General features: G+C 39.0%; 1 protein-coding gene across 3 annotated transcripts in view; it reads left to right on the top strand.

Annotated features, from left to right (window-relative positions):
- NUP160 (nucleoporin 160) overlaps nucleotides 1-26,094 on the top strand; it is a 46,249-nt gene that overhangs the window by 3,836 nt on the left and 16,319 nt on the right. For all 3 annotated transcript variants that reach the window (XM_020792112.3, XM_020792113.3, XM_072985358.2), the window contains exons 5-21: nucleotides 254-338; nucleotides 2,441-2,555; nucleotides 6,268-6,426; nucleotides 8,179-8,256; nucleotides 8,556-8,653; nucleotides 8,875-8,959; nucleotides 12,078-12,146; nucleotides 15,503-15,586; nucleotides 17,018-17,188; nucleotides 18,568-18,667; nucleotides 19,233-19,398; nucleotides 20,183-20,310; nucleotides 20,417-20,577; nucleotides 21,257-21,390; nucleotides 22,715-22,785; nucleotides 24,938-25,094; nucleotides 25,510-25,579. In XM_020792112.3, coding sequence (XP_020647771.3) covers nucleotides 254-338; nucleotides 2,441-2,555; nucleotides 6,268-6,426; nucleotides 8,179-8,256; nucleotides 8,556-8,653; nucleotides 8,875-8,959; nucleotides 12,078-12,146; nucleotides 15,503-15,586; nucleotides 17,018-17,188; nucleotides 18,568-18,667; nucleotides 19,233-19,398; nucleotides 20,183-20,310; nucleotides 20,417-20,577; nucleotides 21,257-21,390; nucleotides 22,715-22,785; nucleotides 24,938-25,094; nucleotides 25,510-25,579 — 1,931 coding nt within the window. The remainder of the gene's footprint in view (nucleotides 1-253; nucleotides 339-2,440; nucleotides 2,556-6,267; nucleotides 6,427-8,178; nucleotides 8,257-8,555; nucleotides 8,654-8,874; nucleotides 8,960-12,077; nucleotides 12,147-15,502; nucleotides 15,587-17,017; nucleotides 17,189-18,567; nucleotides 18,668-19,232; nucleotides 19,399-20,182; nucleotides 20,311-20,416; nucleotides 20,578-21,256; nucleotides 21,391-22,714; nucleotides 22,786-24,937; nucleotides 25,095-25,509; nucleotides 25,580-26,094) is intronic.

The raw sequence follows: 26,094 nt of genomic DNA, 5'->3' as shown, positions 1-26,094 counted from the left end.
GCATCTGCTATGAATGTTTCAAATAGCAGAAAATGTATATTTTCTTTTAGAAGTTTCAGAAGATTATCAGCACAATAGTCACAATTAAAAACATAAGTCATAACATTAAAAAATAATTAAACACGCTATTAAATGCTACCATGCCTGATGTTTATTTTAGTTAGATTTTATTCATATTGTATTTTAAAATTAAAATTCACTGGTACTTTTGTTATATTTGAAATGAACCACTTATACATTATTTTCTGTTTAGGAACAGCTTCATCTTCTTTTGTGGAGTTGAAACAAAGTTCAGTCATGCAGCGCTTACTTACAGGTTGGATGCCAACAGCTATCAGGCTAGTATTTTGATGGCAAATGATTATGGCTAAATTATAACAATTAGCAAGATGAATAGCAAGTGGAGTACAGTGGTGCCCCGCATAGCGACATTAATCCGTTCCAGGAAAAATGTCACTATCCGGAAACATCGCTATACGGAAGGAAAAAACCCATAGGAATGCATTAAACTCCATTTAATGCGTTCCTATGGGGGGTAAACTCACCGCTAAGCACGAATCCTCCATAGGGCCACCATTTTCGCCGTCTCGGTAAGCGAGGAATCAGCGCGAAAACGCTCCGGGCGGCCATTTTCTTGGCGCGGCGGCCATTTGGAACCGCCGATCAGCTGTGCGGAAATGGGGCCTTTGGGAGGACCGCGGGGGAGGTCTCCCCTGCGGTCCTTCCAAAGCCCCCGCCGGCTTTTTCGGCCAGCTGACTGGCGGGCGCTTGGGAAGGACCGCAGGGGAGCCCTCCCCTGCGGTCCTTCCAAAGCCCCTGCCGGCCAGCTGGGGGAAAATGGGGCCTATGGGGAAAAATCGCAAAGCAATTTTTCCCCATAGGGAACATCGCAATGCAATCGCAAAATCCGCATCGCTATGCAGATTCGCCGTTAAACAGGCCGCCCATTAAGCGAGGCACCGCTGTAGTTGGAACTGGACTGAATGATCTCATTCTATTTCAGCAACTGTTAAAACACCTGTTTCTACTAAATATTGGAGATAATTTGTATCTAGTTTTTAGTCAGACTTAGGTTGTCCTAACCTAAATGTACACATTATAATTGAAAAGTATCCTTTTTCTTAGATGGGGTGATGGTGCTTTTAAGCACCTTAAATGGAATTAAGCCCTACTACGTACAAAGTAGAAATAGCATAGGGCCTTGTGTCTTGGAGGGAATAGTAACGTTTAGAGAAGATTCTGTCTTTCTTTTCCACTGGTTTTAAGGACAGACAAAAAGCAGTGTTGTGCAATGACTTCTCAAAGCCCGAGTCCAAAGTAAATGGATCCAATGCCTTTGTTGTTGTTGTTGTTAGTAGGCTGAGATTTGAGGATTTTTAATTATTTCTCTCAAGGCGTAGGTAATAGATCTCTAGGCATCTGTGCACTACACATGCCCACTCCAGCACCTTGTAGGGCACTCTGTCCCATTAGCCCTTTCCTTCCAAAATATTTTATTTAATTGGATAGGAATTCCCATCGGCCCTAGCCAACGTCATGATTTGCTAGGACGTCTCATCAGTTCTCTGGATGAGATAAGTAACCCCCATCATTGATGTTATGTGTCTCATGACTTTCAGAAGGAAAGAGTTACCTCAGTCTGAGGTAAATAACTGCAGGGTGGTGACACATGGCCCTCTCTGCACAATATTGTAAAACAACTCTCTGCTACTGCCACATGGCTCTTAGTAAATAAACCATATAGGGTTTCCTTGCTTCATTTTTAAGGTGATCCTAGAAGCATGATCCACCTTATAAACAAAGTGAACACCCCTTTGTCTGTTTACTTTACTTGGGAAAAAGCTTCAGTTCTTGCCACATACTTGATGGGATCATGTCCCTTGTTTTTAAGATGGATTATGCTTCTGGGGATACAGACCACCTGAAAAACAAAGTGTGTGTAAACTTCACTTCCCCGTGCCTTGTTTCCTGGGGGAAAGTGGCCTTTTGCCACTGTGTTACTCAATTTCCGCTGCAGCAGGCCACCAAAAAAAAAAAGAGCCCCCGCTTATATTGGGTTTAGATGTGGGTACATGTTAGAAAGCAGTTGCTAGATCCCTAACTGAAGAAGTTTAAACCACAGATGAAATTGTATACTTAATATTATTAACTGTCTTCTGGGTGCTATCTTAGTTTGACACTAGAAATTTATCATGGGTTACTATGAGTTATTGATAAAACTTATTGAAGACATGTGGTCACTACTGTTTATATGGATATCTGAAATTGATTGATGTTCCAGAAGTAATTACAGCACACTTTCTAATTTATAAAATAATTCTATCTAGATATTTACACAGAAGTATCTACCAAAAATTGTGAAGAAACTTGTTGTTTATCCTGCTTTTCATCTGTACTGTACTTGCTTTTGTGATTATGTTTAAATTTTTGATTTTTCTAGAGGTGACCAGGGTCCTTCAGATCTTCCAGTTAGTTTGTCTGTTCACTGTCGTGAAAATGATGCCCTTATCTTTGCCCTGTACCAGGATCATAAACTTAGGATGTGGTCTTACAAGGTGAGCGATAGATTACTATTAGTGTTGTCAATATTTATAGTTCATACAGCTAATGATATTCTCAAATGTCAACCGTTGGCAACATGCCACTTGATATATGGAGGCTACTGATTTTTTTTCTCTCTAGCAATCTACCTCTTGGATGATGATCCAAGGGTCTGGGTAAATAAATAAATGTTCTTGCAAAAAATATGCCCAAATTTTGAAGTGTAATGCCAGGGGCTAGAAAGGAGGGTGGACCTGATCTGCACAGAGAGTTCCAGCTGTCAATTCATGGTAGTTTGTAAAGGCCCTTTCTTTTTCTTGATCTTCACTTGTGTTGCTGTGTGAGCAACACCGATTAACATGATAGAAGTGCACTTACGTTCCTGTTCTGAGCGCTAGAAACCATTGTAGAGACATGAACACCACTATTCACTTCATCTTATTGCACAATGGAAGGTTTTGTTGGTTTCACTACTGCTTAGCTACTATGCCTTTAACAACTAGTGTTGTTTCTTATGAACACGAATTTCATGGAATGGATTAAGCACTCATTTCCCATAGATGGAAGGGTTTCTATCAGCAGGAGGTTTTTATTACAGCTTTCCCTCTGGCCCAGTAGGGAAGGAAATCTTCCAGAATTTTCCCCATCCCAATTCCCTGTGTATTCTGGAAGCCATCTGAGATCATTTGGGAGACTAGGCAAAGTAGTTGCTGAGGTAGTACTGCTTTTATCTGTAACAGTAGTGATGATTTGTGGAGATTACCTGCTCCCCTGTTAAACCAGTGGGAATGTTCTGAGCAGCATTTGGGGGAGGCTGCTGCTTGTAGTATGTGGTTTACTTTTACTTTACTTTTATTTGATTTATAACCCGCCTTCCTAGACAAGGTCTACTCGGTGTGGCTTACATACATTAAAACATAGCAAAACATCTTAAAACATTTAAAACATCAAAAAAATTTAACAATTATATAAATCCTTCCCAAGATGGAAAGTTTGAAGAGAAAGTAAAGGGGTTGTTTTCCCCCACTCATGTCCAAGTGCATTATGTCCAGGGATCAAATCACCATGAGCCCAAGAGAGTTACAGATTTCAGACTGCTCCAAAATTGCCTGTCCAGTACACTGCTACCACTCCAAAAGGAGACCATTAAAAATGTTTCCCAAAATAGTAGAATGACCTGTGGGAGGAAACTGGATTAAAATATTACATTCTCCTCCCATTCAGTTTGCAGACCAGGCTTGCAAGTTTTAGAAAAAGGTTTTAGAAAAAAGGGATAAACTCTAAAAGCATAAAAGGTGAATATAGATTACAACACATGAAAAGGATATCCACCAAATCTTAAATTACTCAATCCTCCCCTGAAGGACCCTCAACCCCCCTTTCTCTTCCTTCCAAGAGACATTGGTGAGAGACAAAGGGACACACTTAACCCATTTCCTGTATAGCCCTCATGGCTCCCAACACTCCTTTGAACTCCACAGGGAGTAAAAATGCAAGGGTAACAATAGCCAGCATCCCAGCTGTAAGCACCTCATTTAGCATAACCTGAGGGTGACCCTTTTGATTTAGTTTGTCACAGGGTGAGGAGGTGAGAAACATTGAGTTAGATGCCAGCTTACTTAGAAGTCCTGGGAAAGTCTTAATAAATCCTTTCCTAGGACTGTCTGTTTCAGGGGAATTACAGTCAATTTCCCCACATTGTTTAGAAAGTCCAAATAATCTTCGCACATGGCATACAAACTGTGGAAACCAGTCTTGTATCTTTAATTCTGTTCCTTATGGAATTAGTGAGGGCTTGAAGCATCAATATATATTTTTTAAACTAAAAGTGCCCTCCCCAGAACTGGTGTCAATAGCAAGGATAGTGCCATTAAGTAAGAAAGAGGATGGGTGGGTGATCTTGGTTGGGCCAATTTTGGCTGGGAGCCCAAGGGCCACACACCTGTCCCCTGTCCCCAAAAGTCCAATGAAGATAGTAGCACTGCTTAATTGATTAATTAATTAATTAATTATTTGGTGGCGCCGTTCCTACATGCTTTCCTGTCTTACCTGCAGTGATTTCAATTTATATAGTAGTAAACTGTTTATATAGTAGTAAACTGTTTTTGCAGTGTGGTCCGTTCCGCTTTTTTCCATCTTAGGCGGATAGCCCAGCTGTGGCCCTACCTTGATGTGGGGGTCTCTCACCACTCTGGTGCATGCGCTCGTAGTCTCAAGATTAGACCACTGTAACACGCTCTACGTGGGGCTACCTTTGAGGCTGCTGCGGAAGCTACAGGTGGTGCAGAATGCGGCGGCCAGATTACTCAGTGGTGTGAGAAGATGCCAACATATCTCGCCCACTCTGGCCGCTCTGCATTCCGATTCTGCATCGATTTCAAAGTGTTAATGCTCACCTATAAAGCCCTAAACGGTTTAGGACCTCGATACTTGGCGGAACGCCTTCTCCCACCAAGATCTACCCGTGTCACTCGCGCGAGCCAGGAGGTGAGGTTGAGGAGCCTAACACTGAGAGAGGCCCGAAAGGAAAAGACCAGAAATTGGGCCTTCTCGGCGGTGGCTCCTCGCCTTTGGAACAACTTACCCCCTGAGATTCGCGCGGCTCCCTCGCTGGGCATTTTTAAGAAACAACTAAAACATTGATGTATAGGCAGGCCTTCCCAACAACAAACTCTTGACGATCTTTTTTCTTTTATTCTGTTTTTTATTTTCATTTCTGTCTTAGGTGTAACGTTTTTTAAATTATATTGTTGTTTTTATTGTAAGCCGCCTAGAGTGGTCTAATTTGATCAGATAGGCGGGATAGAAATAAAATAAATAAATAAATAAATTTGAAACAGTCTATTTCCATCTTCATATCATTGACTGACTCAGAATGTCTTCACTTGGACAGTGAGCTTAAGCCAGCCAATAATGCAGAAGTACTTAACATGAGTGAAGACTTTCTGAATCACATAAATTAAGGTAAAACTATTGTTTTAGATAGAAATAATGCTACAAACAGTAATGAAATACTGAACAAGTTTATACAGTGGGGTCTTGACTTGAGAACTTAATCTGTATTGGAAGGCGGTTCTCAAGTCAAAAAGTCTGTAGGTCAAGTCTCCATTGACGTACAGTGCATTGAAAACCGATTAATCCCGTAACAGGCCGTTCTTGTTCCATTTTGGTTTTTTTCTGGTCTGTAAATCAATTCTCAGGCTGCAAGTCAAACCTAAATTTTGCGGCCAGAGAAGTCTGTAACTCAAAAAGTCTGTAAGTCAAGCCGTCTGTAAGTCAAGGGTCCACTGTACAAGATTATATAAATTTAAAGCTACAGCTGGTAACATGGAAAAGCAACTGGGACTTTACCACTGTTTTTTCAGGTGCAGACCATTCTGTGTTCTGGGGAAAACTTTAAAAAAGAGTATTTGGGGGTTGTGAGGGTGTAAGATTGGCTTCATGGGCTGCCTACAGCCTGATGGCCTCCCTTGTTTTAAGTGTAACCTTATCTGAAAGAGCTGTTAAGTTAGAACAACGTACATTCTTGAAAACAGAAGGACTTACAGTTTGAAAACATTGTCTTAGTTAGATGCAAATAAGGAAATGTGATGTTTAAATCCTGCATATTATTAAGTCAGGAAAGAATAAATTATTTGCCCGATGTCATATACGTAATAATGTTTTACACACTTCTCCTATTTGTTTTGTTTTTTTCTTCCCTCATCTGGCATCTTATCTTGGCAGGATCAAATGTGCCTGATGGTGGCTGATATATTGGAGTTTGTGCCTGTAAATAAAGATCTGAGACTTACTGCTGGAACTGGACACAAATTGCAGCTAGCATATTCTGAGACCTTGGGGCTTTATATTGGTGTATATTTGCATGCACCCAAACAAGGACAGGTACTGGAATATCTTGCACTGATAGAATATTATTTTGATGCTATGTTGAAAGTTTAAAAAAAATTACCTCAGTTACAAATGTTATGTTGAGTTTATGTAGCAAAATTGTGTTGCATAACTTTTGTGCTGGCATAACCCAGATCAGATACTGGAAACATTGAATTTACACTAATTATAAGCTTCCTTGCTCTACTCTCTGCAGTTTTAGTTTCTGAGACTCCTCAGGTCTTACTTTTGCCCTGGGGAGCCTTTGGGTACCTCAGGACCGCATGTGGGGAGTCTTTAAAAGTAAAAAAATAATTTCGTAATCCTACTGCCAGCAATCCAGCAGTGATTTCTGATTTTTAAAGGCTTCCATCCCAAAGCTCCCAAAGTCTTCCCCAAGGCAAAAGAGAACCCTGGGGATGCTCAGAACCTAAATGAGGATGGGGCTGAAGCTTTTAATTAAAAGGTTTAATTAAATGTTTCCGATGCCTGATCCAGGTTATACCAACATAAAGTTACTCCAGCAGGAATTTGTCTTTTGAATTTGTATTGTACAGTCTAGACAGTTTAGAACTGTATAGCGTTTGGTTTAAGATCCTAAGTAAAAAGGAGAGCTTGAAAATGCTGGTAGTTTCAAGTATTCGCGAAGGCTTTCACGGCCGGGATCTAATGGTTGTTGTGGGTTTTTCGGGCTTCTTGGCCGTGTTCTGAAGGTGGTTCTTCCTGACTGGCGAAACGTCAGGAAGAACCACCTTCAGAACATGGCCAAGAAGCCCGAAAAACCCACAACAACCAGTTTCAAGTATATTTTGCTTTTAAGATGGAGGAATTGCAGTGAATTGGTATTGGTAGCTAAATGCTTTAGGCATCTGGCTGCAGAGCTGTAGGTTGGGAGTTCAGTTCTCCACTGTTCTTCCTTGAGCGCGACTGGTCTTCATGATCCACAGGGTCTCTTCCAGCTCTCCAGTCCTAAGCTGATGGTGATTTACTAAGATAAGTGTTTGCAAAGTACTTGGTTTTTAAATTCATAGTTCTAAGAAACTACCCTTTCTCACGTTCCTTTCTGATCACCCGTGGTAGTTTCTTTTAATAGAAAAGGGATCTTCTTATTCCTGAAATGATCAGCTTAAATGGAATCTATTCATCTTGGTTTTCAAAAGAAAATGATTTTAGGATGTCCTGAATTATGGAATGATATGTTAAGATATGGTTTTATTAAAGGATTTTCAGGGCCAGAAATACTCAAAAGTGATTTATTATTGTCTTCTTCTCAATACTAAAAAGAGTTGGTATGAGTGTCACTGCCATTGTCTGGGAGAGATTCTCTGTCAGTGTCACTTCTGCTGCTGCTCAGTAGCTGACCTTTGGAAATTTCTCCACTCCGGTTACAACTGGAATTACCCATTCTCTTTTGTTGATGAGACTATTAATCTTGAAGAGAATTGAATGCATCTTAGTCTAGTGCCTCAGCTTTTACCATTGGACCTTGGGTGACCCTGCTAGGGGTCCAGAATCATGACTGTACACCCTGATGGCTGTGTTTTCACTCAAACTCCTCAGTACATTAAGGTGTGCATCTGAAAGGGAGCGATAGCCTTGAGTTTGTAAGTTTGAGCAGAGCTGTTGAATAGGGCTTTTTGGAAGTCGCAATAGGTTGGAAGCAACCTACCAGCACATATGAACACAATAGGTTAAGAGAACTGGAATGTAAGAAGATGTCAGAACTATCTGCATTTTATTTGCGTTAATAATTGTATCTTTCCTTAGTTCTGTGTGTTTCAGTTGGTCAGCACTGAGAGTCACCGCTATAGTCTTGATCACATATCATCACTATTCACTTCTCAGGTGAGAATCAAGAAGTCTTTGCGTCAGTGCACATATAGCGGTTTCAGATAAATATGGGTATGTGTCGGGTCTTCTTTCTTCCCTTTACATTGGGATAAACTGCCTTCTGCCTCAGCTCGCATCTGAGTCATGAACAGGCAGTGTGTGGCATGTGATGGAGTAAGAGATACAACTTTCCTGGATCCTTACTTAATTCTTCTCTCCTATCCTTGCATTGCTAACTCATATAGATGTGATGTTTACACTTAAAATTTGAATTGTCTCTTTATGGTTGTTTTGTTTGTTTGTTTTTTACTCAGGAGACACTTGTTGATTTTGCCTTAACTACTGCTGAGATCTGGGCACTGTGGCATAATGATGAAAACGAGGCTACTGTGAAATACATCAATTTTGAGCAGTAAGTTTTGCCCTGGAACCAGATGGATAACATTCTTTCTCTACACATCTGAGCCCACACCTTGGGCTGCTGAAGTATTATAAAACAGATATTATATTTGGTGTTAAGGAACAGGGATACTAATAATCTAGGTTAGGGGGAAGCACATCCACAGATATTTCAAGTCTGTTTGTAACTCCAGATGCTTTATGATCGAATAAATTGGTCCAATTCTGTTTCAGCAATGTTGCTGGTCAGTGGAACCAAGTTTCCATGCAGCCCTTGCCAGCTGAAGAAGTAGACATTAGAGATGATCAAGACCCACGGGTGAGTAGACAGCAAACTGGCTTGACCAACTATAGTCTTACATCTTTTCAATTTGTACTTTATACAGAATAATACAAATAGAGCCCTTCAGGCTGAACACAAATAGATTGCCACAGAAATGTTTCTTAGAAAGTGTTCAAATCACTAATAAACATGCATACCAAATTATTAAAGTATTTAATCAGTTTCCATATAGTTTTGGGTATCTAATGATGTCTGAGAATAAATAAAGATGTACTGCGGTGACTTACTGATTCGTGCAGGTATATTTCATATGTATTAATAAGAATAAAGGCAAAGCAAATCAGCATCTTGGAAAGATAAGACTTTATCTAAGGTTTCAGTAGGTAACGAGTGACAAACATGGGACCTAGTTTCAGTTTGCAAAGAATAGCTTTGGATAATTAGTGTGTAGCTGGCTGGATAGCTCAGTGAGTTAGGTATTTGGCTGCAGAGCCAGAGGTTGGGAGTTTGATTCTCTACTGCGCATCTCAGATGAAACTGTGTGGCCTTGGATGACCTGCATGGTGTCAGGGAGCCCCCAGAAGGAGGGAGTGGTAAGCCACTTCTAAGTATTCTACCTAGAAAACCCTGCAAAGGGTTGCCATAAATCACAATTGACTTGACAGCACATAATTATTATTTAGTGTATGCTTCTTGTTTATAGTACAGTGGTGCCTCGCTTAGCGATTGCCTCATTTAACGATGTATTCGCTTTAGCGATGGTTTTTTAAAAAGAATTTTCCACATCGTTTAACGATGTTTCCTACGGGCGATTTTCGCTTAGTGATTTCGGGACCATGCTTCGCATAGCTAATGCGTTTTGGGTCCCCTGTTTTGCTTCATGATGTCTGTTTTTGCAATTTTAAAAGTGTCTTAAAATGTTAAAAAACTGTTTTAAATGCTAGGAATCGTTAGTGCAACTTCTAAAACGTGTGCAAACTTACTTTGGCTTTGTTCTGAGTCTTCGTTAATTTTTGGTGAATTTTTTTCTCACCCATTGAAATGCATTGAACCCGATTTTGACAGCTGTCAAACGGGCACTTCAATGCATTCCAATGGGGGAGAAAAAAATTCACCAAAAATTAATGAAGAGTCAGAAACTATTTTAAATGCTTGGATTGTTAGAGCACCTTGTAAAACGTGTGCAAACTTAATTTGGCTTTGTTCTGACTTTTCGTTACTTTTTGGCGAATTCCCCCCCCATTGAAATGCATTGAACCCGATTTTGACAGCTGTCAAAATCGGGTTCAATACATTCCAATGGGGAGAAAAAAATTCACCAAAAATTAACGAAGAGCCAGAAACTGTTTTAAATGCTTGGATTCGTTAGAGCACCTTGAAAAATGTGTGCAAACTTAATTTGGCTTTGTTCTGAGTCTTTGTTAATTTTTGGCGAATTTTTTTCTCCCCCATTGGAATGCATTGAACCCGATTTTGACATCTGTCAAAATCAAGTTCAATGCATTTCAATGGGGGAGAAAATAAATTCACCAAAAATTAACGAAGAGTCAGAACAAAGCCAAATTAAGTTTGCACAGGTTTTATTTAGAAGGTGCACTAATGATCCCAAGCATTTAAAACTGTTTTTGAACCTTTTAAGACACACTTAAAATTGCAAAGACAGACATCGCAAAACCATTGAAATGCATTGAATAGGCTTCAATGCATTCCAATGGGGGAAAACATTGTATCACTTAGCGATGTTTCCTATGGCGATTTTTGCTTAAGGACGGCAATCCGTTCCTATTGGAACGGATTATCCGGTTTTCAATGCATCTCTATGGGAAAACGTGTTTCGCTTAGTGATGTTTTCCCATAGCGATGTTTTTTTTTAACCAATTAAAATCGTTAAGCGAGGCACCACTGTATATAGTTGTTACTTTTTAAATATATAATAAGGTGATGTCCTTATCAGGACAACCAGAAAAAGTATGTAAGAAACACACAACTGGACAAGCTTTTAAGAGAACTGTGTTCTTCATCAGGCAGGTGTAAAAGGTAAGCAGGGTGGGAGAAAGGAAAGGGAAATATTGGAGGAGAATGTTTGACAAGGAAGACAGGGTGATTGCTACAGATGAAGAGCTTGGTCTCACCGGGTGATAAAGATGTTGGATATCACCTGATACAGGCTATAGACTCGCTTAGAACTGGAGGTTAGAAACATTTAACCTACCATCTTAAATGATAATAGTCCCCATTGTGAAAAAACAACACCCCTCTTGTCTGGACACAAAACGCCTTGGCCAATGGAAATCAAGTATTACATGTACATTGCTGAACGTTCTGTTGTCTCTAGTGTAGTAGATCTACTCCAACTGTGACTTAATTTAGCATAGTAAGTCATAGTTAGAATAGCCTTCTTTTAATCGGTTGAATTACTAGAGGAGTTGACTTACTAAATTCCTATTGATTTAGTAGGCCTACTCTAGTGTGATTTACTTTTCTAAGCAACAGGATTTGGGCCATTTTCCTTGTTATTCCCAGTGCCCAAGTGTGTCTCTGTATAAGAGCTAATTAACAACACATTGTAAAGAATAATCTGACAAGAAATTGGTTAAATATTTACATTAGAATAAGTGCAGTGGTATCACATGGAGTGAGGAATGGCCACTAATATACTAGTCCCCAAATGAATTCCTGGTCATGGGCCAGTTGGATGACTTGGTGTGTATCTGAGAATTCAAGCAGAGCTCATCAATGAATGGCTATTAATAGCTCCATGTTACACCATCGCACTTACTTGGCCCAAATAATCAATAGATTTTGGCCTCTTTATACTTCTTGTTTTGTTGCCTGATTTCATACTTTTGTGAGGAGTTTTCTCTTTATACACCAATTTTGGTTTATGTTTACTTGCTAAAATCTTGGATTTCTTAAAAGTTGTATGAACTGTTTATCAAAGTTTCATTACACTGCATGGATGCTAATGTATCCACATGACTGATATTGGAAGTAGAAATTCAAAACTCAGTTTGAAAAGCTGGTAGCTCTCAGTTCTTTCTCAGGACTAGCACATAGCTGTAATTAAACTGATTATAATTGCAACTGCATTGTTGTTGTTTTTAAAAGCCCTGCAGATCTGTTTTAGTTTTTCCAATCATGCTGACTCTTACAGGAAACATTTACAGAGGCCATCTTCATGCCTAACCAATTCACAAATGCAGCCTTGCTTAAAGCTTTACAGGTGAGCAAGAACTTTAATTATTTGTTATAATGGTTGCTCAGAATAATAAAGATTGATGCTAACAAGTCACTTAAGATTTCCTTTGGTGCTCAGTGTCACTATTAGTAATTCTAGATACTGGGAGAGAGTACTTTTTCTCTACTAATTTACAGTTAGTATGGTATGTTGGTAGTCATCTAAACAAAATATTCTCTTGAACAGCAATTGGTGTTGTTGTTTAGTCGTTAAGTTGTGTCCGACTCTTCGTGACCCCATGGAGCAGAGCACACCAGGCCCTCCTGTCTTCCACAACCTCCCGGAGTTTGGTCAAATTCATGTTGGTAGCTTCGATGACACTGTTCAACCATCTCATCCTCTGTCGTCCCCTTCTCCTCTTGCCCCCACACTTTCCCAACATCAAGGTCTTTTCCAGGGAGTCTTCTCTTTTCATGAGATGGCCAAAGTATTGGAGCCTTAGCTTCAGGATCTGTCCTGGTGTTACACAGTTTTATATATATATATATAGGAATACAGTACTTGCAGATTCCATTGGACAGTGAAATAAAATTTACAATTTCTTGGAAATTCAGTAGTTATCATAGAACCATAGAATAATGGAATTTGAAGGACCTATAAGGTCATCGAATCCAACTCCCTGCTCAGTGCAAGAATTGAAATCAAAGTGGGTCTGACAGATGGAGATTTAAAGGACTGATGAAAAGAATAGTCTAAACATTTACAGAGCACTTGATGCTGGACTGAGAAGATGAACGAAATCAAAATCTAGTCTTTACAGTAGAAGGCAGATGCTGTCAAGCACACGCAAGGGAGTTAAACAGCATTCTTCAGTGCAGATAAGGTATTGTGTACAGTGAATATTTAGCTGGGTGATGACTGATATGGAAAGATTGATTTATCCAAATAATAATATTAATAATTCTGGAAGTATATTGTAATTTTCTTTTTATCAACTCCTCTGCTCCTTAGAAAACGAAATATCAATAGATGCTTATGGTTATATAGCTGTGTTAAATATAAGTGAAATATTGGTGCTTTGAAGAATAAGGTGTTTTCTTGCAGCACAACAGTGTTAAAGCTTTAGATTTTGGAACTTTAGGTGGAAAGTGCAAAGTTAAAAGAACAATAAAATTGTTCAATAAATAGATTTTTTAAAAAGAAAAGAAACTGACACATGAGTTAAACATTTAGAAGTGAAAAGAAAAAAAGAAAGAAAAAAGAGATCACTGTGGATAGGCATCAGGAAATACCAGGGATGGCTGTATCAAGGGCAGAAAGGCACTTTTAGTATTTCCTGCCTTCATAACACTTTGAAAGAGCAGGGTGGTTTTAAGAAAAGGATTTTAATATTAAGGTGAATTTAAGGGAAGATAAAAGGAAAGAACTAGGATCAAAAGAAAATTAAATTGAACAGTGTACGTTTAGATATTCATTGTTATAAGATTTAGACAAGGAATCAATATTAAATTAGAAGACGGAGGTTAGGGAGAACCTCTTCCACATAAGGCTTTTGTGGTACATCACAAAACAGGAGAGAAAAAGATAAATAACCACAAGACAATTCAGATAGGTAAAAATGAACAAAAGAAATAGACCCCTCTCTAATCAGTGTCCTATGTTATTTTTTCAAAAAGGATGTTCCCCCATCCCTATGGTAGCTGTTATTTTGGCTGCCTTTAAGCCGCAGTGCAGGCAAAGTGGAAAAAGCATCTCCTTGGGCACATGACCTTACACAGACACAATTCATATGCTCCCACTACTTAAAGATATTTACTGAGACTGCAGCATGGAACAAAGAGTGATCTTAAATGTGGGGATAATTATTAGTGTAAAAAAAATAAAAACATTGACATATTTAGAAATGTAGGGGTCTTTATTCAAAATCCAAAAATTAGAGGCAAGAAAAGTTCTAATATAATCATATTGTGTTTCCCTTGAGTGATAGTAGACTTAATGGCACAAGGCGACTTGTCACTCTTAGTTTTTATGTTAACACTTTGGTAATCTGTTGGTGAATTAAGCCAAATCTATACCGTTTCCCTGAAAAAAGACCTAACCTGAAAAAAGCCCTACAGTGGTGCCCCGCATAACGAGCAATTCGTTTAACGATGAATCCGCATAGCGATGGTTTTTTGTGATCGTAAAAGCAATCGCATAACGATGTTTTAAATGGGCAAACATCGCTTTGTGATGATCGCTAAGCATTTCGCTTACCGATTTTTGCATAACAATGTTTTTTTAAACAGCTGATTGGCGGTTCCAAAATGGCCGCTGGGTAAAGAAAATAGCCGCCCGCTGTGTTTTCGCGCCCTTTCTTCGCTTACCGGGCAGCGAAAATGGTGGCCGCATGGAGGATCTTCGCATAACAGTGAGTTTTTTGCCCATAGGAATGCATTAAACGTGTTTTAATGCGTTCCTATGGGCTTTTTTGCCCCGTATAGCGACGATTTTTCTGGAACGGATTATCGTCGCTATGTGGGGCACCACTGTAGTATGATTTTTCAGGATGCTCGTAATATAAGCCCTACCCCCAAAATAAGCCCCAGTTAAGTGAAAGCCCACCCTCCACCATTGTGTAGCACTGTGCAGCAACCAGAAGACTATGTCATAACTGTATTTGAATGAATGTAGATTGTTGTAGATGACAAAAAATAAAACATCCCCTGAAAATAAGCCCTAATGCATTTTTGGAGCAAAAATTAATACAGTGGTGCCTCGCATAGCGAGGTTAATCCGTTCCGGATTAACCTTCGCTATGCTGAAGCATCGTTAAACGGTACAGAAAAGCCCATTAGAACGCATTAAACATGGTTTAATGCGTTCCAAATGGGCCAAATACTCACCGTTTAACGAAGCTTCGTAATGGCCGGCAGCCATTTTCGCGCCCTCGCCTCGCTTAACGAGGGCGCGAAAATGCTGCGGGCGGCCATTTTAGGCCATTTCCCGGCTTCCGGCGGCCATTTTGGCCGCCGAACAGCTGATCGGCGGGGGCGTTTTGCGAAGATCGGTAAGCGAAAGGCTTACCGGTCTTCGCAAAGCGAATTTTTCCCTATGGGAAAAACGTTGTGCGATCGCATTAGCGATCCGAAAAAACGGATCGCTATGCGATTTAATCGTTATACGGTGCGCTCGTTAAGCGAGGCACCACTGTATAAGACCCTGTCTTATTTTCGGGAAAACATGGTAGTACCGTGGAGAAATATAATTTGGGTCACTCTTTCTCTGTGCTTTTGCCAGTTACTAGTTTGCTGTGAAGCATGTATGACTGAATGTCATTTAACTTAGAAAATCTAATCTTGAACATCTATATGGAATCTTGACTATTCAGCAGTGTGAAGGTTATTGTAATGTTTTTATAGATATATTCTCAAGGAATTGAGAGGCTTACCGACCTAAACTGGGATGAGCTGAAAAAACAAATTACTGTAGCTGTGGAAAGTGAGGTAAGATGTCAATTTAAACTTTTTCTCTCTTTCTCATTTTGTCATTATACGACAGCTTTCCTCCAATTAATTTTGAACGTTTACTTAAAAGAGATTCCATTGAACAATCCATCTTGATCTGTAGCTATATACATTTCTGGAGATAATTCTGATTCTGGAGATTGTGCCAATATTGTTTCATTTTATTTTCAGATAGTGGTATCTGACAATGTATACCCATTGTCAGACTGAAAATAGATGTTCATTGTTATAAGACCTAGACAAGGAATCCATATATGCCTCTTAAATGTCTGCATACAGTTAGTATTGGTGATACTAGTTTGTAGTGCAGTCCCCTTCTCAACTTGTGTTTTCTTTCACATGTTTTATTTCAACATACTGTATATACCAATCTATATTGTATAAACTGCCCCCCCCCAAACCTGCAAAGGAAACAAACAGCTAATATGATATATTCAACAGAGTGCCAGTTTTGGCCTGTGAGACTGTAATTCAGCTTGGTGACCCTGGACCAGCCATGCTCTCTTCCTATATTATCCCACAGAATTATGATTGAGAATAAAACATAGCTCTTTGGATGAAGGAAGGGATCAAAAAGTATTAAAAGAGTCTCTATTTAGGGACATGGAAAAGAGATACATTTATACTTAGTCTTTGGATAGGTAATGTGTTCAAATTATCTCTTGTGGCATGTTTGACTGTTGCAATGCAGTCCTCAACCCTCAGGATCTTTCTTAGCTCTGAGTAGAAACTATACATTTCCAGGGACTGTGTAATCTGTCACATAGTGAATATAACTTTAGATGAGTCTCGTGAAGTTTCCTGTGAATTGATCAACACTGTTTAGCTATAACTAGTATTGAGAATTGTTATTGGGCTAGTTCTAACTTGTAATTAGAATAATATAGCTGGATGCTATAAGACCTAACCTGAAAATAAGCCCTAGTATGATTTTTCAGGATGCTCGTAATATAAGCCCTACCCCAAGAGTACACCCTAGTTAGGTGAAATCCCGCCCTCCACCATTGTGCCGCAATCAGAAGATGACATGACTGTATTTCAATAAATGTAAATTGTTGTACATGAAAAACAAAAAACATCCCCTGAAAATAAGCCCTAATGCATTTTTGGAGCAAAAATTAATATAAGACCCTGTCTTATTTTCGAGGAAACACTGTAGTATCCCGTCTCCTCATAGGATACTAGTTTGACACTGTTAAACAAGTACAAGTGAGTGTGGTAGGTTGAATGACTGGAGAGCATATGTTGGTTTGTGAAGGAGGTGGAATGATTATTTCTTTGCTGCTTTGCAATAAGAAATCATGCTCTCATTAAAACTTCAGTAAAACTGATCAGTCAGTGATGTTTGGTCCCTGTGTTAATACTGTCCTTCTTTGGTAAACAATAGCTAGCCATAAATCTTTTTTCCAGTTCCAGAGTAATCTGGCTGAATACGAATTCTCTCAAGAATTGTATAGACAGCTACAAATAGAGTCTTGGTCAAAATTCTATGCTTACTGCCTTCAGTACCAAGAAGAACTCTCACGCCCACTTGCGTTTTTCTTGAATCCATGCACGAACATGGTTTGCTTGCTGAAAAAGGTAAGAGTCCTGTTAGTAGGTGGCAACACATGTCTATTTAGAAAGCAAGAACAAGATAGCATTGCAGTGTTGGAGGGAGTGTTGTCCATAAAATATTTTAGATTAATAGGACCAAAGCTAGCCTAGGTTGGGTAAGATTATGGGCCACTGAGATATGCAGGTTGTCAGTGAAAGTGGCAGGTCCCTTCCTAGTGATGGGTATGATACATTTATTTTACATTGGAAATGTATATATTTATTTTTAATTCTAAAAGCTTATATCCCACCTATTTCCCTAAAGTCTAAGACAACAGTCAGCAGTATTTTAAAATTATGCTAAATCAGTACAGGCAATAATAAATTTCACCAAAAGTTGTAGAGCTAAAAGCACATTCAGAGGCTGTTGAAAGGCTACTCTGGTGCTACATTCTTAAATACCCTTTAGATGTATTTAGGTGTTGGATCCTGACAGATCTTTGTTGGCACGAGCTGTCAACTATTGACAGAGTGCAACTACTGAAGAGGCTCTAGACATTGTGGCTGGATACTTAGTTTCTTGAGGTTGGGGGATCTGAAGTAGACTCTTGGATGAAGCCTGGCGCTTACAAGGAGGAATACATGGAAGAAAGTGGTTCTCTCTTAACAAGTTAGGCTTAGAACTTATGGCAATTTTAATAATGGCTTGAAAATCATGGGACTTGCGAAAAGATAAAGTAATGTGAGCCTTTTCTTCTTAGATGACAGTGCTTTCATTCTTGTTTGCCATGATATTTTCAAATATGTCTGCAATCCTAAGAATGCAGTGCATCCTGTCCTTAAACATTTTATTTTCCTAACAATGTGGCTTTACTTTACTTTACTTTAATTAGATTTATACCCCGCCCCTCTAGATCAGGTCTACTCGGGGCAGCTTACATACATAAAAACATTACAAAGTCTTAAAACATTGAAATATCAAAATTTTAACAATTATATAAAAGCCTTGCCAAGATGGAAAGATTAAAGAAAAGGTGAAGACAGTTTAATTGACTGGAGGGAAAGCCTGCGTAAAATACCATGTTTTCAAGTGGTTTTTAAAAACATCCAGCAAGGGTGCCAGTCGAATTTCTGTCGGGAGGCTGTTCCAAAGCCAAGGGGCCACTGCCGAGAAGGCCCAGTTTCTTGTTCTTTCTTTCCGGGCCTCTCTCGGCCTTAGGCCCCTCAGCCATCCCTGCTGGCTTTGTCGAGTGATTCGGGTAGATCTGGGTGGGAGAACTAGTAGCTGTGGTTTGTCCACATTGAAGTATTCATGGAAACATCTATGCTTGCTTATAAAAGGGTAGTTTGAAGCAATAAACCATAACAAACCATAATTCTGTGGGGTTTGGAAACTGAATGATATATTAATTTTTTTCCCATAGGGATACCTATCTTTTCTTGTATCCTGCTCCCTGATTGATCATCTGTACCTCTTGCCTGCTGAACTGTTAATGAATGAATTTGAGAGCGCTGGCCTGGATGGTAATGGAAAGAGGACTGGTTTTGGATACTAGTTTTGAGAAGTCTACAGGTCTTAACAGGGTTTAGTACCAGAAACCAGAATTTGAAATTTGAAATGAAAGAGATTTGTGTACTTTCAAGTTTACTGAGAGGGTCTATACCTGAAAACTCAGAACTAAAGAGAAGCCCCCCCAAAATGAAAGAAAGAAATAGTAAAGCTTCCTTCCACATATCCGTAGTTGCCACCTCCCTATGAGGTTTCCTTGTCTCTTGTACTAAGAAACAGAAATGGTAAGGCTATGTACTCCTCCATTAGGAGAACTTTAGAGTCAGGAATCATTACTATGTGTACTGGCGTGATGGTTATTATCTCTGCAAGTTGGAAGAAAAAAGAAACCAGTATGGACACAGTTCTTGCTATTGATACTTGCCAACCAGCAGTACCCTTTTCAGTGTGTGTCCAAGTCCTAATAAAGATCATTCCTGAGCGCACATATAGAAGAATTTGCATCATGCCAGTTAGCAAGTGCACAAATGTCTTCCATGTGAAATACTGTACATTCTGAGCATAACCTTTTTCTTGCAGAATCTGAATTTTCTCATGATCTTGTGAGTCTTGTTCAGTGCCTTCGGTTAATTGGAAAATCAGTTAATGCGGAGATGGCATACACAATGGAAATGGCTTGCTGCCGTCTCAAGTCTCCAGAGAGAGCTGCAGAACAGATACTGAGAGATCTCATTGCTAATGACACGTAAGCATAAATGTTTGTGTGATATATCTGTACAAAGAATGGTGCACTCATTTCTTTTTAGACTGTTTGGCTACTCTTGGGATGTGCCAACTAGAACGTAATTGCTTTCTCACTGCTATGTAACTCTAGTGGGATCCCCCCCCCCCCCCCAGAAGATGGGTTTCGCAGTTGGTTCTATTCCTTGCAAGGAATTACACTTTGGTTTTCTAAGCTTGATCTTCCTTCATAAAATAGCATTTCAGATCCTGTTCCACTTTCTTGTCCGATTAGCCTTGGTTTCTTAAAATGTGTTCTACCTTGTTGAGGAAGGATACTGCTTCCTCAAACAGCTGAAGCACTGTGTCTCTAGCAAAGACCCAATCTAATTTGGACCAAGCTAAAGAATAAAACTTTTCCTTATTTCTTTGGCTAAAAAGCTACTATGTAAATTCAGTGTGCTGCAATACTTTTGATATGGAATCAGGTGTTAGCTAACAGTTGGCATGCGTATCTTGATAGTAGTTATGGCAATAAGTCGCAAAGGCCATTGCTGGGGCCGGATTAGCTTCTTTAGATGGATACAGATGTAGTTTGCAAAACGCTTGTGGGCGGAGGGTGTGGTTTTAAGAATGTGCTCTTAAGAGATCATCATAGCCTAGAGAAGAAAGCAAAACAATTGATGAGAGGTTATAGCATTAAATATATTTTACAGAGCCGGGAGTGATTTAGGCTTTCCACTGTAGCAATATTTCATGATTGCTAATGTTTCAGTATGTATTATGCAACCTTTCTTATTTCCACGCAGAGACAATTTGATGGAAGATATTCACAGTGAACTGCAAGAGATGAGAAACCCTGTTAATGCTATTGGGATGCTTCTCAGAGAAATGGACTATGAGGCAGATATGGAACTGGAAAGAGGATTCAGTATCGGTGAGAAAAGAGGGGAATCTCCTCTTCCTTCCCGTATTCTTTTGATTATGTGGAAGTTGCTAATATTTGAAGCTACATATTTTGAACTTGTTTTTTCTTTCTACAGTTCAACCCCTAAATGTCCGCATGCACCTTTCACAGCTCTATGGTAGCAGCACAATGGTGAATATGGTGTGTCAGTGTGTATACAAGATGTCTGTGACTCGCTTCTTGATTTGTCGGGACTTGTTGATTTTACAGCAGTTCTTGCTCCGGCTTGGAGATGCGGTGAGTATGCTTTGAAATAATTGTGCAACTTCAAAGTCTTATCGTTCTTAGGAATTCCTAAGACATGATATACACATCTTTAGAGAAACAGCTTTCTGATGAGGAAAAGGTGAAGGAGCAAGAATGGAAATGTTGTAGCTGTGCTAGGTGAATATAGCTTTCTAGGCAACAAAGTGTATGTACTGCAGCTGAAACTGTGCTCACGACCTGGGGTTCAAATCCCAGGTAGCCGGCTCAAGGTTGACTCAGCCTTCCATCCTTCCGAGGTCGGTAAAATGAGTAACCAGCTTGCGGGAGGGGGGAATGTGTAGCCTGTATAATTAAATTGTAAACCGCCCGGAGAGTGCTTGTAGCGCTATGGGGCGGTATATAAGTCCAATAAATAAATAAATAAATAAATATCTTTTATCAGACTGTTAGTGGGCTACTCAGGTGATCCTAGTATTAACGACTTTGCACATGAGAGTATTCTTGGCAGTCCAATATTTCCTTTATTTTTTTCCCAAATGTTGCCCAAACTGTGGTACCTTTCTTTATATTTGGGAGTGTGGGGATAGGAGGACCGTCCCACAAGGATTGTAGTCATGTACTTTGTTACATCTGTCCCAAATGACATGAAAGGACTTGGCCATTGCCTGCGAGTTAATGACATTTAATACTCTCAATGTGATGTTTCTAGGTGACTTTGGGAGGAGGCCAGCTGTTCCACACACAGCAGAATCTACTGCATCGCACATCTCTTTTGATACTATCTTATTACCTGATCAGGTGGGCAAGTCAGTGCTTAGCATCAGATGTTCCAGTTGATGAACTGTAAGTGTTCAAACATTTTTTCTATGGTTAATATCATGAAGTGTGGGTATGGTCAGGTGACCTTTATGAGACTGACCTTTATGAAATAGTAAAGGATATTTTTGACAATGAAGACAGGTGGGCCTGGTGTGCTCTGGTCCATGGGGTCACGAAGAGTCAGACACGACTAAACGACTAAACAACAACAATTTCTGACAATAGTTAGCAACTGATTTAAGCAAGTTCTGCTTAGCTTGTCTTAAAGTTGTTTCATAATCTTGTTTCTATTCTGGTTTCCATGGGAGCCTTCTTTCCATATGGAAATAAAATACTGTATGTTTGTTTCACCAAGTGTCATCTTAGACAGCTTAGAATTGCATTTTTGAGGATATTATGCCTGCCCTTTCAATCCCCATAGATTGTTCCTATAAAATAGACATTAGGCAGAATCCTATTGGGTTTGTGCAGTGTAAACTCAAAATGATGTAACTGCTGTGAAGATAATTTCAGCTACATGTCATACTCTCAGACATGCCAGTCATGCATGATGCCAGAAATCTGTGAAAAGTGCTCATACAATTTCCCCTACAAATGTGCTTTTCTCAATAAGATTGTCACCATTGTTGTGGAAATTGTCAAAATTGCTTATTAAGAGGAAATAACTCACTGTCTGTCCCAGAAGACTGTAATGAAAGTAATTTCCATCTGTTTGAGCTTTAGTATAGAAACTGCATAGTATGGTACCAAGGACTTGGAATCCATTCACATTCAGCACTACAGAATTTCATGTTGCCTTTTGCCCACTATTTTCCCATGGTGAGGCATTTTTGTATGAAAATATCGTTTGAGAAAAGAGGATTTTTCCATGTTTGAAGAAACATTGAAAGCTCTTTGTGTGTGTTCTGTACTGTCACATTAGAATCAACTTATAGCAACCCTAATAGGGCTTGCAAGGTAGATGAGATATTTAATGAGTGGCTTTATCATTTCTACTTCTCCAGTGAATTTCTGTAGCCAAGTGGGAATTCAAACCCTGTTTTCCAGAGTACTAGCCCATCACTTTATCCACTGTATCACACTGGGAATCCAGCGTAAAATTCTTTATAAACTGATAAATTTCAGGTTGTTTATATTTTCGAGGTGCTCTTTGAAATTTCTGGTGCTTTAAAAAAGCAAGTTGGCATTAGTTAATGTAAAGGTGCTTCAATGATGGTTTTAGATGGCGAGAAGGTGTATGTTCTAATCTTGACATCCTAGCTTTTTTTGTTTAATTTTTTTGTTTGTAGAACTAGTGTGAAGTTAGAACGCAAGTAACATTTATCTATTCTGATATATCTGCCTTTAGGGAATCCAACCTCCAGCATCTTTCTGTATTAAAACTGACAGATTCTACGTGCCTAGCACCACTTAAACTAGGTAAGAATAATTGATTGTTTGATACCCCACCCATCTAGTCGACTGACTACTATAAAGCTTTTTTGGTGGAATTTTCTGTCATGTTGAGCAGACATCCTTTTTTCTGCAAACGTGTCTTCCCTACTGCAAATCTATTCTGAAGTGCTCACAAACTGTTTAGAGCAAATATAGAGGGTAAGGTTTGGGGGAGAAAGGTGAACCAGCCTGTCCTAGTTTCAGTGAATGATTTAGTCCTGTCAGCAGAGTAATTTAATTAGGTTTCATCTTTTTTCTTAATTTTAGTTTTCAACATGTTATACAGTATTTGGTTCTTAAAATATTTAAGGTTATGCAGAAAGGCTAATAGCATTTGTAGACTTCAGGTTTCCAGGGCTTATAAAGTACTTTAAGGCACAGTTGTGCTGAAAATATTGTTCAGAGAATCATTATCATTGAGACTTAAAAGGCCTTTTAAATGTCACCAAAGCTCTGTGATGACCAATTTTTTATGAATGGTTCCTGGACTGGAAGGCTGGGTGAAGGCTACTTGCCCCAAATTTGCGATGCAGTTCACTTATTTAAAAACAAATTAATACGGAAATGTGTACAAACTAACATGTATTAGAGAAACAAGCTGACAGTGATGCATATATTAAGAAACGGATTAAAATGTGTTTAGTATTTTGTATCTAATTTTCTCATTTTTTAAAATGTAACTTAATGTAGAAATGGGGTCAAACTGGTTCTTCAAGAAATATAAACAATATAAAAGTGAAACAGGCATGCTTATCCTGCTTCTCCCCATATAGATTTATTAGAAATAAGGAAAACAGGAGAGCCATTAACTTAAGTAACTACAGTGGTTCCTCGCACAACGATGTTAATTGGTTCCAAAAAAAATCAACATTGTGTGAAACATCGTTCTGTGAAACACCATTTCCCATAGGAATGCATTGAAAACCGGTTAATCGGTTCCAATTGGAACGGATTGCCATCGTTGAGTGAAAATCCCCATAGGAAACATCGTTGTGTGAAACAATGTTTCCTCCATTGGAATGTATTGAAGCCGACTCAATGCATTTCAATGGCTTTGCGAAGTCAATTTTTGCAAATTTAAGTGTGTCATAAAACGGTCAAAAACGAATTTAAATGCTTGGAATAGCTTCTGTGCCTTCTAAAACGGGTGCAAAAGTTAATTTGGCTTTGATCTGACTTTTCGTTAATTTTTCGTGAATTTTTTCCCCCCAACTTTTGGCAGCTGTCAAAATCTGACAGCTCCATTGGTTCCTATGGGGCACAAAAAATTCACCATAAATTAACAAAAAGTCAGATCAAAGCCAAATTAAGTGTGAACACGATTTAGAAGGTCCTCTAACGAACCCAAGCATTTAAAACAGTTGCTAACTTTTCGTTATTTTTTTGTGAATTTTTTCTTCCCCCATAGGAAACAATGGAGCTGTCAAAATCTGACAGCTCCATTGTTTCCTATGGGGGAAGAAAAAATTCACAAAAAATTAACGAAGACTCAGAACAAAGCCAAATCAGGTGTGCACCCGTTTTAGAAGGTGCTTCAACGATCCCAAGTGTTTAAAACTGTTTCTGATCCAGTTTTCCCACTCTTTTTCAAACATCGTTGTGTGAAACGGGGACCATTAAACGGCATCGTTCTGTGAATTACGGTCCCGAAATCGCTGTGCGGATTTTCTCCATAGGGACCATCGTTGTATGATGCATTACATTTCAAAAAAAAGGTCATCGCTATGCGAATCCGTCGTTGTATGAAGCAACCGTTGTGCGAGGCACCACTGTATATTTTTTAAAATCTCAAATGGAATGTTAGCATTTTGCATGGTTTCTGTAACAGAGCTGTAAGCTCCATGTTGTTAATGAAAAGCTGGAAGGATGGTTTATGCTACTAAAAAAATAGGTTATAAAATGAGGATGGAGCTGTAACTGGATCTTCTGTTGATACAGGAAAGGGGGAAAAACAGTAAGTGAGAGGCTTTAAAAATCCAAATCTGAAAGAGTGGCTGCCAGGAAAGTACTGTAATATGTGTTTTTACTACATGGTGTTACATTAGACATGTAATAAAAAAAGTGGCTAAAGGTTTGCATAATAGTTTCTCATTGCATTGTTGTCCTGATAATAATACTGATTTTAAATCTTTTGTAGTATCTGGTCCTCAAACTATTGTGGAGCTGTTCTTTCAGGAGGTGGCTCGAAAACATGCAATATCTCAACTCTTCCAATCAAATGCAGCTATGGATGAAACAAGTTTGAACTGGCCACAAATATTTTCTGAAATTTCAAGTTATCTGCTGCAGTTTTTGTATCCTTCAACTGCAGCTTTTACCTGAAAAATGGACCTTAGATGTAGAAGTTAAATTTCTGTGGTAGACAAAAATGATCCGATTTGTTCTAAGGTCCTGAGCTTCGAGTAAAGACTTCTAAAGATCTGGTTTGAATAGCCATCTTTTTTTTCTGGTGGAAACGCAGGATGTTAGTAGCTAGGTGAGTTTGTGCGTGTATGCTAGTTGTTGTTCCCATAGTACTGTATATTATTATGTTATCATCTAGGGGTTAGTTGTTTTCATGCTCTTGATACAGGATATTCTACTTGATTTCCTTAATATTAGCATTTTTATTTGTATGTATCTGTGTCTCACCCATGATGACTTTGCAGATGACACAGAGGACCCTGCAGGCCACTATTTCATTATATATATTCCTTATACAATCTTCAGATGGCCAAGAAATCCTTGTTTCCTCTTCCCAGAATGTTTGATGGGAGCCTGTCAGTATATTCAGCTGCAGGTGAGACAGTTATGTGGAAAATAGTTCAAATTATTCATTAGAACATAGCTGAGTAAAGCGGACGTTCACCATTGCCCATACTTGCTAGGGCAGATGGAAGTTGAAGGTTCATGTGTTCCTCATGCCTGCTTTAATAGATTATAGAAAGAAGAAATATAACTAGATATTTTTTAAAGTACGAGGGAATGTCACTGAAATTGAACCTGAACTAAGATAGTTGCTTAATTATTGATAGGAGTGCTATGTGTATTCTCTGAAAATAAGTTCTTTACTGAGATTATCCAAATTTTGTAGCAGATAAAATTGTGTCAAGATATCAATTTCCAACCTCATGGAAGCAGAAAAATGTCATCCACCTAGCTTCTTCGTGCTTATATTTGCATGGCCTTTTAGAACAAGTAGACAAGTTTTTTTCTGTCCATATTTCATTTCCTTATGAGCAGAATCAGATGTCTGTGGTTCAACTCTTTATCACCCACTTCTCTCTCTCTGTCTCTCTCTCTCTCTCTCTCTCT

This window comes from Pogona vitticeps, chromosome 1 (genome assembly GCF_051106095.1).
Source record: "Pogona vitticeps strain Pit_001003342236 chromosome 1, PviZW2.1, whole genome shotgun sequence".
NCBI lineage: Eukaryota > Metazoa > Chordata > Lepidosauria > Squamata > Agamidae > Pogona > Pogona vitticeps.
Note: the sequence above shows the minus strand (reverse complement) of the source record. Positions and strands in the feature narration are given on the sequence as shown.